Below are 18,454 nucleotides of genomic sequence, written 5' to 3' on the forward strand. Positions count from 1 at the left end.
CTTAGGGATGAAATCCCAAACGAGGTTATTTGCCAGAGAACCCAGGGTACCGAAAGCGATATAGACCATAAGGCAGGCCACATATACTGCAGAACCAATTGGAGATGATGGCATTGTCTCCGTAGTCTCGGAGAAGATTGGCTAAAGTTGACATCAACATCTTACTTATTTACGCGCTTAAATCCCGTTTTCGTAAATAATAATGTGTAATAATCGTGAAAGTATGTATAAAGTAAAGTTTAATCAAGCTGCATAATAAGAAATATATTATGTACCTACCTATATTTACTATACATATACCGGGTGTGGCCTGTAATATGAGCAAAAAATTTAACTGTACGAGTAGGTTGTACTCCTCATACTGACCAACATTTGATCAGCGACTTTTAAAAATGACTTGTGGTTTGATTTTTAATACACTGTAAAGTTTATTCTAAGACGCAATGTATTGTAAATTTTGTTATGTTTAAGGCGTGACAAGCAACGTCAATCACAATGATATGCCGTGGCGATGGCGTCCATTGAAGATAATACTTATTTTGTATGAAAAATAGGGAGTCTAAATACTTCATAATTTTTAAAAGCTTTTGAACAAAAGTGTCACCGTTTGAGGAGTACAATCTATGTTTTGATTATTTGCTCGTGTTACAGGCCACACCCGGTATAAAACAGTCGTAATAGGACCGGGACGGTACTTACCCTAGCACTTTAGTTGAGTACTGATATGAATATTCGACAAACATTACGAGTATATCGTTGATCGTCAATGTTGTCATAGCTCTGCATATTAATGCTAGTTTATGATGTTTGCCCGAGAAGATATATAGTGCCGATTCATATTATTTAAACTTATCGGATTAATAGCTGTTTTGAATACATTGTATCGTTAATATTACGATATTACTTACCAACTACACTTTTTTTTAAGTTTATTTATTCACTATAAATTTGAATACAAGTTTTTACATGCATGCCACTATTGAAAACCTCTTTTCGTTTATGGTTTAGTTGTCGAGATCGCGCGGTCCAATCCGCGTTTGCTTAATACTATGTATTATTTCTTTATTTATTTTTCATCTCAAGTTAGGTTATTTATAATATGAATATAAAAGTAAAATGTGACGTCCCACGGTCAAAGGTACCTTATGGCGGGTATGGAGTTATGCATACCCCAGTAATCTACAATAAATAAGCTATCGATAACACAAAAGATCAACCTTCTAGGTTGCGTAGTTACAGAGATATGATTTATTGAAAATAATGTTGTGAAATTAGCAACTTTACGATAGAGAAGTTTTAAGTTTAGCCGCCTAAAAAACTATGTTCCTGAAGTAAGTTACATAGTTGACTACAAATAATAATACCTTATATATGTGAGATTAAAAAAATATTGCGACTTGTTCTGTAATGCAAATAGAAACTTTTGATATCGACTGATTTATGTGTATACTAGCCAATCTCTTGAAAATAAAGTTTTATTTCATTTTCACGATTGATTGCAATGAGCTCTCAAGATTTAAATTTTATCTATTAGAAAACGACACTGACAGACAGTTTAAGCAAAAAACAATACCGATTTAGAGGTGAAAATGAATTTTCTGACTTTTTCATATAAAATCACAAAATTGAATATTTTTACTTTTAATGTGACACACAATCAATTTTTCTGAGCACATATGAAAGAAATTCTGTCATTCAAATGAAATAAATCCTAAAACCCCAACTAAATACTATATTTAACCCCTTATGCCACTTTAAACTTACATAACAATAACAGTATTTGCTCCATACATTTACGAAAAGGTACCTTATGGAAATAAATCTAATAATACATCACTACAAAATATCAATCATATTACAGTTTATCTTTTATGAATAGAAAATATTAATTTACATTAAACTGCCCCAAATTTAATAAGTTCTTCGTCATAATAATCTTAAAAAAGACCAATAATTTGTATGTAATGAAAAGGTACCTTGTGATTAAGTTACATGATGAGGCATGATGATGATGGAACAGTTAGGATAAACTAATAATATTTTGGGGTTAAGATGGTATAAATCGTCTATTTCTTATCAATAATATATTTCGGTTGCTATTGAAGATAAGCGGCATTGAGGTTCAATGACCTCAGATATTCCATAAGGTAATGCGTCGGGTATTGGCATTTTTCAGCAAACCAATGGCTGATTTACTGCATGCGACCAAACCAAATGAAGATTATTCTAGTTAATAAACACTTGACGAGAGTAACTTTGGTATAATAGCAGGCTACTTGGATTTGTGATGTCGGTCGATGTACGGTTATAATATTTGCGAGGCCCCCCGACCAGAACTGAAATTATCAAATTAGTTTTGCAGAATGCTAATACAGTTCTCTACCAAACTTCTTTTCCCGTATTGACTAGTTTTTTTGGGAATTTTCAATATTTTTTCCATAAGGTACCTTTTCTACTAAACTCTGAGACGACATTACTAGGCTTATAACTAACTTATAACAAAAATAAAAACAGGTAAACAAACGTTACGCATTAAGGTTTCAGATCACACAATAAAAAAAAATTGAGCATTTTTTCACCTCTTTACAAAACATTTCATATCTCCGAAACTAGAAACCCTCATAAGGTACCTTTTTCCGTGGAACGTCACAAATATAAAAACACTTACAAAACAATAAAACGTACATATAAACACATTATAAAAAACCTAACCTAGGGTGCCGCCAGCAGCGGGGCAAGGCCCAAGCTACCGGTGGTCAGGGCCGCAGAGAGAGGAACCGGCGAACTATCCGCGCCGTGTCCAAGATCACCGCCTTCTGCATCTGACCCTTGATCCAACCACCTAGCGAGAGTCTCTCAAGATGTTGGTCGAGACTCTTCGCTATTAGACCGTTCACTGAAACGACTATCGGGACAATGATCGTCGAATCAACATCCCACATAGCGGTTATCTCGTGAGCCAAGTCTAGGTACTTACTGGACTTGTCCTTCTCGGCCTTCACGAAATTCTCATCATGGGGGATGGTGATGTCAACGAGCACGGCCCGACGTTGCCATCGGTCTATTATCACAATATCAGGCTTATTGGCTACAATAGTCCTGTCAGTGATGATAGATCGATCCCAATAGAGCGTAGCACCACCATTCTCGAGAACAGGCGCAGGTAAGTACTTGTAGTACGGTACTTCACGGTCCACAAGGTCATATAGAAGAGCAAGTTGCTGGTGAATAATCCTGGCTACGAGATTATGTCTGTGCAAGTACTCGCCGTAAGCAAGATGAGAACAACCGGAAATGATATGCCTGAGTGACTCTCCGGGACGGCGGCATGCCCGACAAATGTCGACCGTACCGTCCTTCAGGATATATTTCCGATAGTTGTTCGTCATCATCACTTCGTCCGCAATTGCACAGGCAAAACCCTCGGTTTCTCCGAAGAGGTCCCCGCATCATAACCAGTTCACCGACGCGAGCAGGTCCACATCGGGTCCCGTGAGGGCCTTGTAGAACCGCCTGTGCAGCACCTTACTCTCCCATGCCTCCTTGCGATCCGCAGTACTTAGTACCACAGGTTTGCGCCAGTTCTCGTTTGCCAAGGAAAGCGGCGTGAGGTTCCTATCTACTGCCACCACATCACGATGCATCCCACACTCGTTGTTAAGGAAATAGTTCCTGATATTGTACACCTCGTGGTTGTGGAGATCCTTGGCGTTTAGGAAGCCTCGGCCTCCACACTTCCGTGGGATGTACAATCTCATAACTGACGAGCGTGGGTGTAGCATGCGATGTGTGTTGAGCAGTGATCGGACCCTCCGATCCAGGGCGTCCAGCTCGGTCTGAGTCCACCTTAGTATGCCAAAGGAGTATGTGAGTAGGGGCATTACCCAGGCGTTGAAGGCGCGCACTTTGTTGCCTCCTGACAAAAGACTGTTAAGGACTTTTGTGAGCTGACTGAAAAAGCGCTCCTTCACCGACCGTCTAATACCACTTCACCCTCTCTCCGAAGCCGGCAACCTAGTCCCAAATCCTTCAGCAGGGGTGCTGAGGGGATTCAAAGCTAGGCAGAACCACAGGGGACTCAGACTGTCGCCTTGAAAGATTCCTCGCTCAATCCTTATAAAATCCTGCGGGCCTGGGCGGTCATCCCCGCCTCCTGGTTGACGAAGGACTGTGGTCCACTGTCTCATACACGCGCTTAGGAAGGCTCTCAAAGCTGCATCCACTTTATACAACTCTAAAACCCTCCCCAACCATGAATGAGGCACCGAATCATATACTATGTATTATTATTATGCTTAGTTGTGTTTTCAGTAAACTTAAATTAATCTATAAACATCAAAATCTCTGCTTCTATTTTATACATTTTTCTAGACTTAGGTACTTGCCAAGGTTTCTTGTTTTTCAGTTTAAGTAAATATATCTAATGGCGACTGTACATGTCATAACAAATTTTAAAGACGGTTAAAAATACATATTTGGAGACAACCCATTTTACGCCTAGGTTTATTTAATCACTTGACTGTGATTGCTTTTTATAGGTAGGTTTACGAAAACACAAACACAGTGTACAAAATAAATTCAAATATTTTTATGCAAAACTAGTACGCAAATCTGCAAAATTGCCGAGTTGATACTTGATACTCTGCTGACGCTCTCGAATAGGAGTAGGCTCGTTTTAAACCTGCCAATTTTAAACCTGGCAATTTTACAAACGCAGACTGGAATTTAGGATTTACTTGAAAAAAATATTTAGTACAATTGTACTATTTTGTTATACACGGTGGCAAAAAAATACTGCCCTCCCGTTGTCAGGGAGGTTTTAGGATTATACTGAGCAACTTTTACTATGGGACCAATCCCGAAAACGCGAAAAAAATGTACCCTCCCCCTGTATGAAGGAATTCGGGGTTGGTCCCATAGTAAAAGTTGCTCAGTATAATCCCAAAACCTCCCTGGCAACAGGAATGCAGTTATTTTTTTAGCCAGCCTGTATACGGACAACACATCACTATTTATATACAATTACAAAAATACGACTAGGCGATTCTATCGCGGCGCTCTCGTGCTAAGATTTTCCCACTCCACTTGCGATTCTAACCGTATTTATTTTCAATTGTTTCAGGAGCAGTCACATAAATCGTACCGCCCTCTGACGGTGCTGACGTTCCGATGGAACTACGCGGTGCACGGGCTGCACCCGGCGGGGTACCACCTCGTAAACCTGCTGCTCCATGCACTTGTGTCGCTCTTGTACTACAAGTAAGCTAAACTTAGCCTACTAAAACTGCCTACAAATCGCCTTTAAGAATGACACACGTTAGACCGGGCCGGAGCTTTCGGCGCTTCGTTTTCTATGGCACGCACCACGTGATCATTGATCAGCCGTCATAGAAAATGATATGTCGGACGTCTCGGCCCGGGCCCGGTCCGGTCTAGCGTGAGTCATCCTTTACTCGAAGACGAAGTGTTCAAATGCATGCATATTTACTAGTAAAAGTGTATAAAAGAAATCATGTCTCGAAAGTCTCGAAACGCTCTTTTATCCGAGATAACGGATTAATATTGAATGTTTCATTTTTCAAAGGAATACCAGAAAGCCCGTTGTGCCGTCGAGATTTCTCGTTTAAATGGCGATAGTGATAGCATTAAGACGGAGAACGCGCTCAAAATCGCCTTTTCATACAAAGGTAGTCCTCATTTTGCTCTCTGGATTAATATCCAGAATTATTGAAAATATTTTGACACAATTAGTTGTATATGAACCACGGCTATGCCCTTACGTTTGACTTATTTCGAAATTTAATTTTTATAAGAGTTAGGAGCTTTTAATTTTTTTTATGAAATCTATTTTTCGCTCCTACTTAATTTTTACAATAATCAAAACATCGAAAAAAATCACAGCTATGGTTAATATACTTCAAATTATGTAAAAATATTTTCCATAATGTCAATTTCCATATTGTATGGAGAAACAGCCGTCTACTTTCCTCTTAAATCGTTACTGGCAGGGTAAAATTACTTTTTAAATACGCGATAGTATCAGTCATCGCCGTTATCGATTCTTGACTTAATCGCCTCGTGTGAATCGTTAATTGAAATGGTCTATTCTGTCATTCAAGTTATTTAATCTATTTTCATATTAGTTATATATTCAATTTATTTAGTCTGACGCTGACGAAGGATAAAGACAATTGACGGTGCCGCGGTGGGGTACCTAATGCCAGCAGCTTTTTTGGCACGTTTGCGCCGCGTGCTTATCGTCCCGAGGTTTAGTTGCGAGCATGGTATAATAATATACTCCGCCTGGTACTCTATTCCGAGATTCGCGTATGACCTAACTGACACGGGCCTACGTCATCATGCTGTTTACAGGTTCTCAAACTTTAAAATGTGGGAGAATTTTAACCAACGGTGAAAATTATTGTAACGGCATTAATTTTAAGTTATTCATGTAGAAACATAGTAAAATAAAACAAATCTAATGTATTAAATTAAACTTTATTTATCTATACAAGACAAACGTTTGAAAAACTAATTCACAGTTACACATTAATTACCAAGCTTACGATGTGAAAAGTTTGGAAAACACTGCGACTGCTGACACTGAGCGAGAAGGAAATAACAGTTAACACGCGTTCGACAAGGATGACGGTCAGGGCATGAAGTTATCTAGATCCGAATTGTCAAATGTGACAGCGCTATCCTGTGTTGCCAGTAATGTAAACAGAATTACCCGAACGTCTGAAATTTATTTTGTGAATCGGAAGATATTGCTAACGAATAATTAAAAATGACGTGTTATTGTAAAATCTAAGATAAAATACATATAAATGAAAATTATAAAATTATAAAGAAATATTTTAACTTATTAACCATAGGTATAATGTACCCATGTAACATGTTATGTTAAAATAAAGTGGCAATGTTATTGTGACGTAGGCCCGTGTCACTCTGGGAATAGAAGACCATGTTTTATTAGACCATGGTTAGATAGTTACTTTGGTAAAGCTCGTGGCATATTGTTGTAGGTACCTAGAGGTATATTATTGACGATACATGTAGTTGAATTATAATAGGTATTCGTGAAATATTGGACAAAGTTTGTTACGGATTTTCGTTGTGCACTTTGGACGTAACGTACTTTGTGAATTTCATACGTTATGTTTACTGTCATCGTTTTTTTTTAATTTAACGTATTTAATATTACTTAGTGAGTGGCAAAGCCAATGTGTGGATTGGCAATGAGTGTGTAGCTAACTAGCTAAATCAGCTTAACTATTTCAAACAAGTGTTACCTATGCACTGTAACATTAGCTGATGTTGCATTCATTTCCATCTACTGAGTAATATGTCCGTTACCCCAAATGGCGCAAACCACTTCCACCGTAAATATCTAACTGCAGTAACTTATTCCTACATCTGACATAAAAGCTCGAGCGGGACAAAAATAAGATAGGTTTAAAAAACTGTTGAGTCGTTAAAGGACGTATACGTTTCTATCCCATTGAAACTGCAAGGGGATATGTATCTCTTTGTGTGGATGTCGACTAGAGGGTTCTTATCATTCGAATAAACAAACCGAGACGCCCACGGCACTCCTTAGCCATTACTAGGACATTACATCTTCTATGACAAGATTACTACTAAGTTGATACACGGTAATGAAAAGCGAAACAGCCCGGCCTAAGCCTCAGACCTGACAACGCTAAAAGGTAGCAGCAGGCAAATAAGATTAGGGAACAAGGGGAATCGTAATTGGATGAGAAAATTACATAACAATAGTCGCTAGAGAGTCGTTTTAGTTTCACGAAACACGGGAAATGTAATAACTTGATGAAAACGCCGAATTGTTTTAAAACTCGTTTAATAATGGAGTAATGGGATATTAGAGATAGACGGCCCGATTCGGATTTTGAAATATACATCTATTAAATATCTTTTAGACATCACCAAGATACGATAACGATATGTTTAAGATCTAACCTGTCAAATTTGACATTTGCGCGATTCTGCAGATACTCTTGAACGATTTCCACAGGATATGACTTAGAGATCCAATTCACATCAAATAGATATCTTACTCTATCTGACGTAAAAGTGACATTGGTTGCCCGAATTGCGCTGCAAAAGAGAACTAGTTGATATTTAAACTATAACGTATCTAGAATGGATCTAGTACGTGTCGTCTCTTGTGAATATCTTGAAGTTCGAATACGGCAGAGACAGTTTCGCAAAAAGTAGTTGCTTTATATTACCGAAGCCAAATTGAAATCAAATCAAAAGCAGCTGCGCCGCAAACCATTCATTGGCGGCAATCGATTATCTTGTAGGGCCATTTCAATACGAGGACGCCATGACGCCGCGTAATAATTTATTATTACTTATTCTCCCTATAAGATGTTCACAATACTGCCTTTAACGGTTATTCCGGGGAAGAGCGCCTTACTAAAGAATGGAATTAATTATGGGGAAGCCCAACCGTAATACGGGAACTCTTATTGATCTCCCGTAATCTTATCTTTGTAGTGGGATTCCTTATTCCAGGTTGGCCCTCACACACTCGAGGGTATTATGTATTATATATGTGTTATACTGGTCACTATGATTATGAAACAACGCGCCAAAAGTATCTACCACCCTTGATTATCTACTTTTCTAAATATCTATATAAATCTGTCCCGGTTTGCTATCTAACGCATTAAACCAGACTTGGCCACATAGCCTTCTCCCCTCCACAATACGCTCGGGCCATCCATCACGGTCTTCAGCTAAGGTTTCCCAGGCATAGTGGTCGATTTCAAAGCTCAGGTAGCATGAGCTTACTCTGCCAAAAATATGGGAGGTCGTGCCTCTCACGCATCGGCCTCCACAGTCACCAAACTTCGTTGTCTAAACAGCAATGCATAAATCGTCTGCAATAGGTACATGGAAAGGCCTGTGATGATGGTGATATTCTTCTTCTTCTTCTTAGTCGGTACACTCTTGCCAGAGTGGTCGTGGTCATCATTGTGAACCTCGATGAGTGATGATCTTGCTAATACGGCGCCATTCGTCGCGGACTGCAGCTTTCCGGGTACATTCGTAAACCGAGCACTTAGTTGCGGCCTTGATCTGGTCTGTCCATCTCATTAGTGATATACCACGTGGCCTGGTGCCTTCGACTTTTCCCTGCACTACGAGACGCTCTATGGAGTCATTACCATGACGAGAAACATGGCCGAAGAAGGTCAGAATGCGTGACTCCACTGTGGTTGATAGGCGCTGTCTGATGCCGAGTTCTTTTAATATGGAGTCATTTGTACGAAACTCTGTCCACGATACTTCTAGCATCCGTCTCCAGCACCACATATCCAGGGCGTCAACTCTCTTCTTCTCGGTTTCACGAAGAGTCCATGTCTCCGACGCATAAAGGAAAATGGGGAATATTAGGCAGTAAACGAGTCTGGTTTTCATGGTCTTGGTAATGTTCCTATTGCCCCAAATCTTTTTAACAAGCTTTTATTAGGTCGACCTGTATGTAACTAACTTGTGATGGAATCTAAGGTAACTAATTTAACCATCTTCCAAGGATCGAAGCGTCATGAAAATTGGCACCTGTATGTAGTTCTGATGACAATACAATAATATGGTACTGTCGAACTGATCTGATGATGGAGACAGGAGGTGGCCATAGGAACTCTGTGATGAAACAACGCAACCTAATTGTGTTAGGGGTTTTTAGAATTGTCTCGATGAGTATTAGTTGTCTGTCGTAAGAAAAGTACAGTCAGCGATAAAAGCTTGTACCAAAAATGAAATTTTTGCCAAAAACTTATTCATTTTGTCCATAGCAGACCTAGTAATGGTGATATAAATCTGTACAAAAGGAAAACTGATAAGATTTTTGATGTGCGCATAGCCCTTCGGTCACCAACTACGACGTAGCGCAAGCTTACATAAGCGATACAACCTTACTTTGTATACCTATTAGTACTAAAACAATAACTACTGCCCAGTTACGAGTTTAAGTCCGGCGAGCGGCCGGCAAAGCCAGTTTTAATCAGGCCGCCGGCCGATCCCCTTAGTTACTGCTAATTACCGCTAGTTGCCTGTGTCCACCGCGACCTTAGCCCGGCTTATGCTCAATATCCAATTTGTCAGCATAATCCTATTAACGATTTTACCTCTCATTATCATCCGGATCCGGGAATACTGCCCTTAGAGCACAGTTTGTCTGACCGCTTCGTTAGTGCAAATTAGCACAACAATTGAAATGCGGATTTAGATGTAACCCATTTTAATTCAAATGTGAACGGGCATATTGCGTCGGTTCGCCCATAACTAGGTATCTAACTGATTAGGTATGCATATATTGTTTGCCATTTAATCGTTTTTAGGGTTCCGTACCCAAAGGGTAAAAACGGGACCCTATTACTAAGACTCCTTCTTAGTCGCTTAGCTGTCCGTCTGTCTGTCACCTGTCACTGTGATAGAACCACCCGCCAGCATTAGACAACCGCTTAAAGGTAAAATGGTGTCTTAAGTTGACGTTCGGATGACAACTGCAGCTGCATTACTGTTGCGACATTGCTGCTCCTGCCTTGACGCGGGCGCTGTCACTGACAATGAAATGAATTACGTTCATCGCCACATTCCTGTCACGATAAACTAAATATTTCGACTTCGTTACACTAAATATCTGGTCCTATTTTTGTTTACGGTCTAGTTAAAGTAGCGGTAGAATGAAAATAAACCAGTTGGAACCGGCTTGTTAAGCTTCGTCTGCATATTTTTTAGCACCTCTTTTCAGACAGTTTTAAATGCCAGTATTTTAGTTTTATTCACTGATAAATATCTTTAGGTAATTATATTATATTGACAGCCTACCATTAACAGAAAAAGCCACAGCTACCTATATCCATATCGGTAAACATATTTCAACTAATACCTGAATGTAAACACGCTCAGAATACGTATGGTCCCACGAGAGTACCAGGACTTTGCATTAGGGAAGGGTTATTCACATTCATTTAGCTCGTTTATGGATGATTCCTCCGACATAACACGTGGAGTCACAAATGCTGTAAAAATATGAACATAATGCCATAAAAACTACATTGAATTTAAAAAAAAGTACATAAGCGAATTTACCACATATTTATTTATTTCAAAACAAAAAATATTGTAAGTATAGACAACTTGTTATGTGGCAATCCTGAAAGTTAACTGTTTAAGGAAACTGTAGCTTGAATTAAAAAGTTTTGCTGGTGAAACGGAAGGTAATTGGTTTAACTCCAACCGTTTGATTCAAATTCTATTCGATTTGCGCCTTAGTTACACGTTTAGTCTCGCACCAATCCAAACTTACCTTACCCTTGCCAAACTTATCCCATTATATGTCAAATTCATTGTCTTGCAGGAACCAGATAGTTCGTTGCAAAACGCGTGCTATCATTAAGTTTCCACCTCCCACATTATTTGGAAGTTGTGAAATTTGCAGGAAACTTCAAACTTATAATGGAATTACTTTTAAATTCATACCCACGAGAGCACGGGAGCTGCTCGCACGTCGCAATTAGCCTTATGATATAATACTGGCAGTTTGAAACTAGCACAATATTTAATAATAGGATGCACCTGCAATTTCATGAGCAAATCCGAAATAAAATTGATAATCACGATTACACAATCATCAGAGATCATATTTCCCATTGCATGTTACATACATCTGTGTTTTGTGATGGTGTAAACAACGTTGCATAACGCTATACAATATGTACGTCACTGGAAAACGAAATAATATACTTATTCATAATTTTGGTAGCGACCCACAAATATGATAACTCTGTAACAATATATCAACACTGGATATTATAACACGGGCCACGCATTTTACTCACCCTTTACTGCTAAAATCGGTAAATCGTATAACGATACGAAGCGAGTTTTAATTAACGAATGGCTTAATTATTTCGCATCGACAATGCCGCCATTATGAGTAAATTAATTACGAAACGTAATTAATTACTGGCATACGAAGATAAGACAAAGGGCCGCGGCAATTTGGGCTGTTTTATGACGTCGGTGAAAAACTGAGACTCGCACGTCTAACCAGTAAACCAGGGGTTTTAGACGTAGAGCTGCCTTCACAAGTCTAAGTCTCTAATTACTTTAGGTAATCTATATTATTATAAATTATATCTGCATTTGAAAATCGAATGTTGGTCGTTAATACGAAGGTATTAACTACCTACTTGAGGCACGGAAGTTAGATTATTGTATTAGAGAAGTCAACAAAAGCGAGTGGTAAGTACGTTTCAGCCTTAGTCGAAGCCGAATTTGATGCCTTAGAGTAACTATTTATCAGTAAGCCACAGTCTAGTATAATCGACCTGTTGTGCACCACACCTCCATAATCACCTACTTCGCTATTGTCAAGACTACCAATAAAATAATAGCATGTCAAAGTACCATTAGTTTCACATTAAACATTGACACTTCGGCTGTTATGCTTACTTACTCTCACAAAGAACGAAACCATTTACTTGTACATAGACATTTACAATAACATAATTAGATAGGTACATTAGATTAGTAATATTGTCTTCGGTTACCGCGATAGTTACTCATGAAAGTCATGAAATAAAACTATTGAAACGGATTATATATCGCGTAATATTGAATTCATACTACATCCCGATCATCATCATATTTTTATCTTTACTTGAAAATAGTTGTAATGTAGAACTAGCCTTATGAACCAATTTTGCATGTATAACTGGCCTTAAAATTTATAGTTTATGATGGTTCATTATTTTGTAAGTGGGTAGTTTTTGCACAGTGTAGTTTTTCCTCAGTCACCCGTTGACCACGAACGCTGTAAAGGGTTCGAAACATCGGGATGTAGTATATGAATTCAATATACGCGATATAATCCGTTTCAATAGTTTTATTTCATACATTAGGTTAGGTTAGGTATAGACATAATCTGTTTTAAATAACTATAATCGGCTTATTGCTTATACTGCTTATAAGTAGGTACGTTCATAAAATGTAATTATTCTAAACCACCACACGTTCAGTATAATTCTATTTCATAGCGGAAACCCGACCGAATGGCTGGAGCCTCGCCAAAGCTGTACTCGTCCTGAAAATGGACTAATGCAACCCAGATGATGTCAGATTTATGCGCTTTGTTCCGCTGCTAAACAAAGCTGGCGAACACTGATTATTAATCCGACTTTTGCACTATTTAGGGTTCCGTAATATCTAAACGGGAAAAGAAACCTTGTGGGCGCAAACCTTCTGTCCTATTTTGGGGAACTGGGTAACAATATATAGTATACAGGATGTATTTTAGCCTTATTTTTCAAGTGAATATATTAAGTTAACGTCCTATCGTAGTTCGAATGTTCGTGTTCGTTCTGTGTGAGATTGTCGCTTAATATTGAATAGGTATTTAAAAAAATACCCATCCCCGTACTCGCGTAAAAAATAGCTGTCTCATAGAAAACATCAAAGTTACCTTTTAACATTTCAACGTAAGTGAAATAAACATTAACAAGTTAATAATGTCGAAATGAAATGAAAATATCAAAGTAATTGTACATCCAGACAGCATTTTTAACGGCTCTCGTCGTCTCAGGATAAAATAAACTTTCAAATATAATATTTTATATAAGTGGTCATGAAAATAAACGCTGCTGTGAAGATAGGCACAGATTTAAGTATATATTTCTTTAAACCTAACTCTAAACCTTAAATTTCAATGCGAAATTTTAGCTTATTTACTATCACTACTAATGTTTTCTAATTCTAAATGAAGTCTGAGCGGAAAGAGAAGAGTCATAGAATGTATTGGTTCCCTTACATTCCAAGAATCTTCTCTTTCTGCACAGACTACGTTCCTTTGCGATGAAACACTTCCGTGCTATTTTCTAGCGAATTTTATGTGTTAAAGCGAGCCGTGTGCTCTGGGCGTGGCGGCTTTCATTTGTCTTCTTTGACGCGTCTTCCTTTGTTATCTTATCATCCTAACAATACATTATTTTCTTGGAATGTTCACGCGTATTTCTTTGTAAAACTAGAAATGTCTACTTGCCGTTATATGAACTGATGAAAGTTCTTATTCTAGCACGCCATTAGGTGGCCAAAAACTAAGTGCATTCCCGTTGCCAGGGAGGTTTTGGGATTATACTGAGCAACTTTTACTATGGGACCAACCCCGAAATTGCGAAAAAAAAATCCGTTGTTTCATACATTTTTGGCCACCCTGTATATAAAAGTAATCGAGATGCTCTTTAACACAGTCACACACAGTTGGCGCTTTTTGCTACAAGGAGGAAAGAATGTGTTAATATATGAACTGAACACAACGCTGCCTATGGTAAAAGCATTAGGTAGAGAGGATGTTTACATCAATTATATAACTATCACTTAGCTAATGACTTTTACAGATTTTTAAAGACAGGCTTAATACAGATCTATTAAATCTTTACACGACTCTCGGAGGTGCATTCTCATTGTAATAACAGGTTACGAATTTGTTCTGGATTTGTTATGGATATTTATTTATTTTATTTATTTAGAAATTTAATTCAGGCAACAAGGCCCATATTACAAATACCTTACAGACTAACATACATATGTATTTTATAAACTTAAAAACTAAACACTATTTACTATTTAGTCGACAAAACGGCGTGGCGTGGATATGATCTGTCAGTATCAACACTCACGGCTCGATTCGGAAAATGAATTAGATTTCTACTAGAATTCAACAAGATACGAAACGGATAATTTAAAGATATTTGTAAGATAGATATGTCAAATTTGACGTTTCCGCGATTCTGGAGGTCCTCTTGAACGATTTCGACAAGTCTCAAGATCTTGTGATTATCTCGAAATCCGAATAGGCCTGCTAGATACGATTTAGAGGTCAACTAGATCTACATTAGATATCGCCTATATGTGACTTGGATATCTAAGTCATAACTTGTCGAAATCGTCCAAGAGGACCTCCAGAATCGCGGAAACGTCAAATTTGACATATCCATCTTACAAATATCTTTAAATTATCCGTATCGTAACTTGTTAAAGTCTAGTAGAAATCTAATTCATTTTCCGAATCGAGCCGCTACTGTCCGGAAACTGTGTGCTACGCGCTAAATGCTACGAGTGCTACGACGCGTAGCGCGTAGCTGTCGCCCTGCTTCGTTTGTTGGGTCATACGGCCCAATTCGAACAATGTTTCTAAGAGATCACTGCGGTATGATAATGATCTGTCAGTGTCAAAACTGCCATTTCTTGAAACAGAAACGTGATCAGCAGTAACCTCTTAGCGCCACTTGCACTTCCACTAACCCGGGGTTAACCGATTAAACCTAGAGTTACCATGGTCACCAGTACAATTTGACACTGGGTTATATCTCTGGGTGATCTCAATTTGAATTTAATTAGTACGTAATGATTATTTGTACGTGCTCTTTTTAATTATTATTAGAACAATGCTGTATTGCGTAAATAGGCTCCACGACGACAAATACCATTATGATTTTGTCAAGACTTAATTACGCAAATATTCTTTTTTCTGTTTTCGCTTTTTTCATTACCTTTGAGTTAAGAATAGGACAAACAAATGATACAACAAAAACAATATTTGAATGGAAATTTTAATTAAAACCGGCTAAGGACGAGTATCAAGAAAATTATTCATAATTTGAAATTTAAAAGTAGAATCCGACGGCTCGACTCCGGAAATGAATTAGAGATTCACTAGATATGAAATAGTAAAGTTATGTGACGTTCCACGGGAAAAGGTACCTTATGGCGGCTGGCGCTTACGTCGCATAGCGCCGTAATAATATTGGCCGACGTTAATAATAGCGTAAGCGCCAACCGCCATAAGGTTCCTTTACCCCTGGGACGTCACATATCTTTACTATATCGTATCTAGTTAATCTCTAATTCATTTCCCGAATCGAGCCGCAAAGCTCATTTTACTGGAGTAATAATTTATTACTTATTACTCTAAATGCATGAAACACGTTATAGTAACTTTCAATAAACGTAATAGAATGTTACGAGTTGTCAAAAACAATGCAGAATTTCGGTCCCGTTATTTATTGTTGTGGTGCCATATAAAGGGAGAGCTCTTAGAGTGGCGGAGTATTTTGAACGTCCCCCTCCACTTAAGTATTGCCAGCCTTCTGGCGATAGGGGAACTTAAAGATTACACTGTATTGATCCGGTGTAATGGCGATATTAGGTTGTATATATTTTTTGTCGAAATACTACACATTAAATTATATTCAACTACATAAATGCGTCCCTGACACATTTAGTTTCGCGCAAGTGAGTACCAATATAATTATTAATGCCTATTCAATTGCAATATGATTAATAGTGGTGTGAGCTTTATCGACTAGCAAATAGGAATGACAACTTCGGCTTCTTAACCCATTTTCACATTCAGTGCTAACTACGAAATAAACAACAAAATAGCTAATATCTAATTACATTACAGTGAAACCTGGATAATTGAAATCTCAAGGGACCGGCAATTTTGTGTCAGTTAACCAGGTTTTTCAGTTAAGCAGGTCGTGCCAATTAAGGAGGTTAAAATAATCGTTGTTTCGATTATAGAGGTTCTCATTAATAGAGGTTGCGTTCTGACAATTTTTTTTATGGAGGTGCAAATAACAATTGAAAGTATATTTAAAAGCTTACGTTCTAGGTTTCTGGTCTATATATTAAAGACTACATTACACTTTTACACTACATTAATTACTACTTTATTTTCTTTTAATCGTTTGGGTTTTAAAAGATTTCCCTTGAATTGTAGAAGAAAGTTTTATTGGAATGTAAAAAGCATACTATGTTTTTGATTGAATCAAAACAATTTCACCTACTACAAGCTGTGATAGATACCCAATAAATGAAATAAATTCTGGTATTATTTAAAAATTTAAAATTAAATTATCATTACTATAAAAATATTGTTTCTGCTGGCTACATTATTTCAATTACAGAGGTAATAAGTAAGTCTCCTTTCAATTATAGAGGTAATAAATAAAGCTAAAATAACGGAATCTTTTAACACAATTTCAATTATAGAGGTCTTAGTTGCGATGTGGTCAATAACAGAGGCAAAATTAAGAAAAGTACTAAAATCTAAATTGCAATTATAGAAGAGGTTGCAAAATTTCAATTATAGAGGCTTTTTGGTCTTAAGGGACCTTTGGTTGCAATTATTGAGGTTTCCCATTATTCAAGGAATCAATTAACCAGGTTTCACTGTATATGCTACAGGATTGTCATAGCGCTATGAAGTCATACCTTAATAGTACATGGTGTAGGTGATGGAACTACGGACCTCTGTGCTGCGTGCGTGCTGGCAGCTTCGCCGGTGCGGATGCCACTGCCAGCGCGCGTCTTTTGTTTATACATATGTTGATAGTTTTTTATTGACAATGAGCGAGAAATGTTTGTTTTGCACATCTTTTGTAAATTTTATGTGTAAATAGCTCGTTATTTTGTAAATATTCTGTGTTTTGACCGTGCGATTGTGTAAAACCTACAGTTAAAGGTTTTTGCGTTTTATTCATTATCGGCGGCCCGTCACCGTCAGCGTCAGGGTTTAATATGTTAAATAGTGTTGCTAAGCTCTAACACACGTTTCACCCTTTCTTGTCCCATAGGATAGGACATAAGTGTTAACAATATATATTTACCTATATGCTTATTACAAAACCTTCAGAGCTAAGAATAGCTATTGTTAGGCTGGAATTACCTCAGGACCCTTTGCGTGTACAACCCCACGCGCTGCCTCGCATACTTAAAGCAGCAAAGTATGAAGTTTTCATGGTAAACAAATATACATAAGTCGTCACAGGAAGGCGGCCCGGCCGGAAACGCTCGTTACACCCGCGAACTCGAAAACAAACTACCTATAAATGTTTTTTCGCCAACTTCTCAAGAGATTTCGCTAGTCTCGCAAAAAGTCGCTAACGAGTGCCTTAATTCCGGTCGAAGTCGACCGTCGGAGCACCTTGCGGAGTTAGTCTCAATTAGGCGGCGCGAGTGAGAAACGCCGAGCGGCCGGACCATCTCGCCCTACGTTTTTACTTTAATACACTTCCTTGAGTGGCAATATAAGGCGATATTAATATTTGATTAAATAAAAATAAAATGCCGAAACATTTTATTTTTATTTAATCAAATGCAAATTTTGAGTTATTTCCTTATGTTCTCTGGTAGAATTGACTTTTAAATTATGACTTTGAATGATAAATATTTAATAACATTCGTTTTTAATTGATGGTTTGATTTTGTATGATATTTTACACGGCGCGATTCGGGAAATTAATTAGGGATTCACTAGATATGAAATAGTAAAGATATGTGACGTTCCACGGCAAAAGGTACCTTATGGCGGTTGGCGCTTACGCTATTATTAACGCCGCTCCAATATTAT

At 37.9% G+C, this 18,454-nt stretch overlaps 1 protein-coding gene across 2 annotated transcripts in view; it reads left to right on the forward strand.

Annotated features, from left to right (window-relative positions):
* Positions 1-18,454, forward strand: part of LOC134806492 (protein O-mannosyl-transferase Tmtc3) — a 161,036-nt gene that overhangs the window by 112,324 nt on the left and 30,258 nt on the right. For both annotated transcript variants that reach the window (XM_063779763.1, XM_063779764.1), the window contains exon 2: positions 5,123-5,259. In XM_063779763.1, the coding sequence (XP_063635833.1) occupies positions 5,123-5,259 (137 nt within the window). The remainder of the gene's footprint in view (positions 1-5,122; positions 5,260-18,454) is intronic.

This window comes from Cydia splendana, chromosome 3 (genome assembly GCF_910591565.1).
Source record: "Cydia splendana chromosome 3, ilCydSple1.2, whole genome shotgun sequence".
Lineage (NCBI taxonomy): Eukaryota > Metazoa > Arthropoda > Insecta > Lepidoptera > Tortricidae > Cydia > Cydia splendana.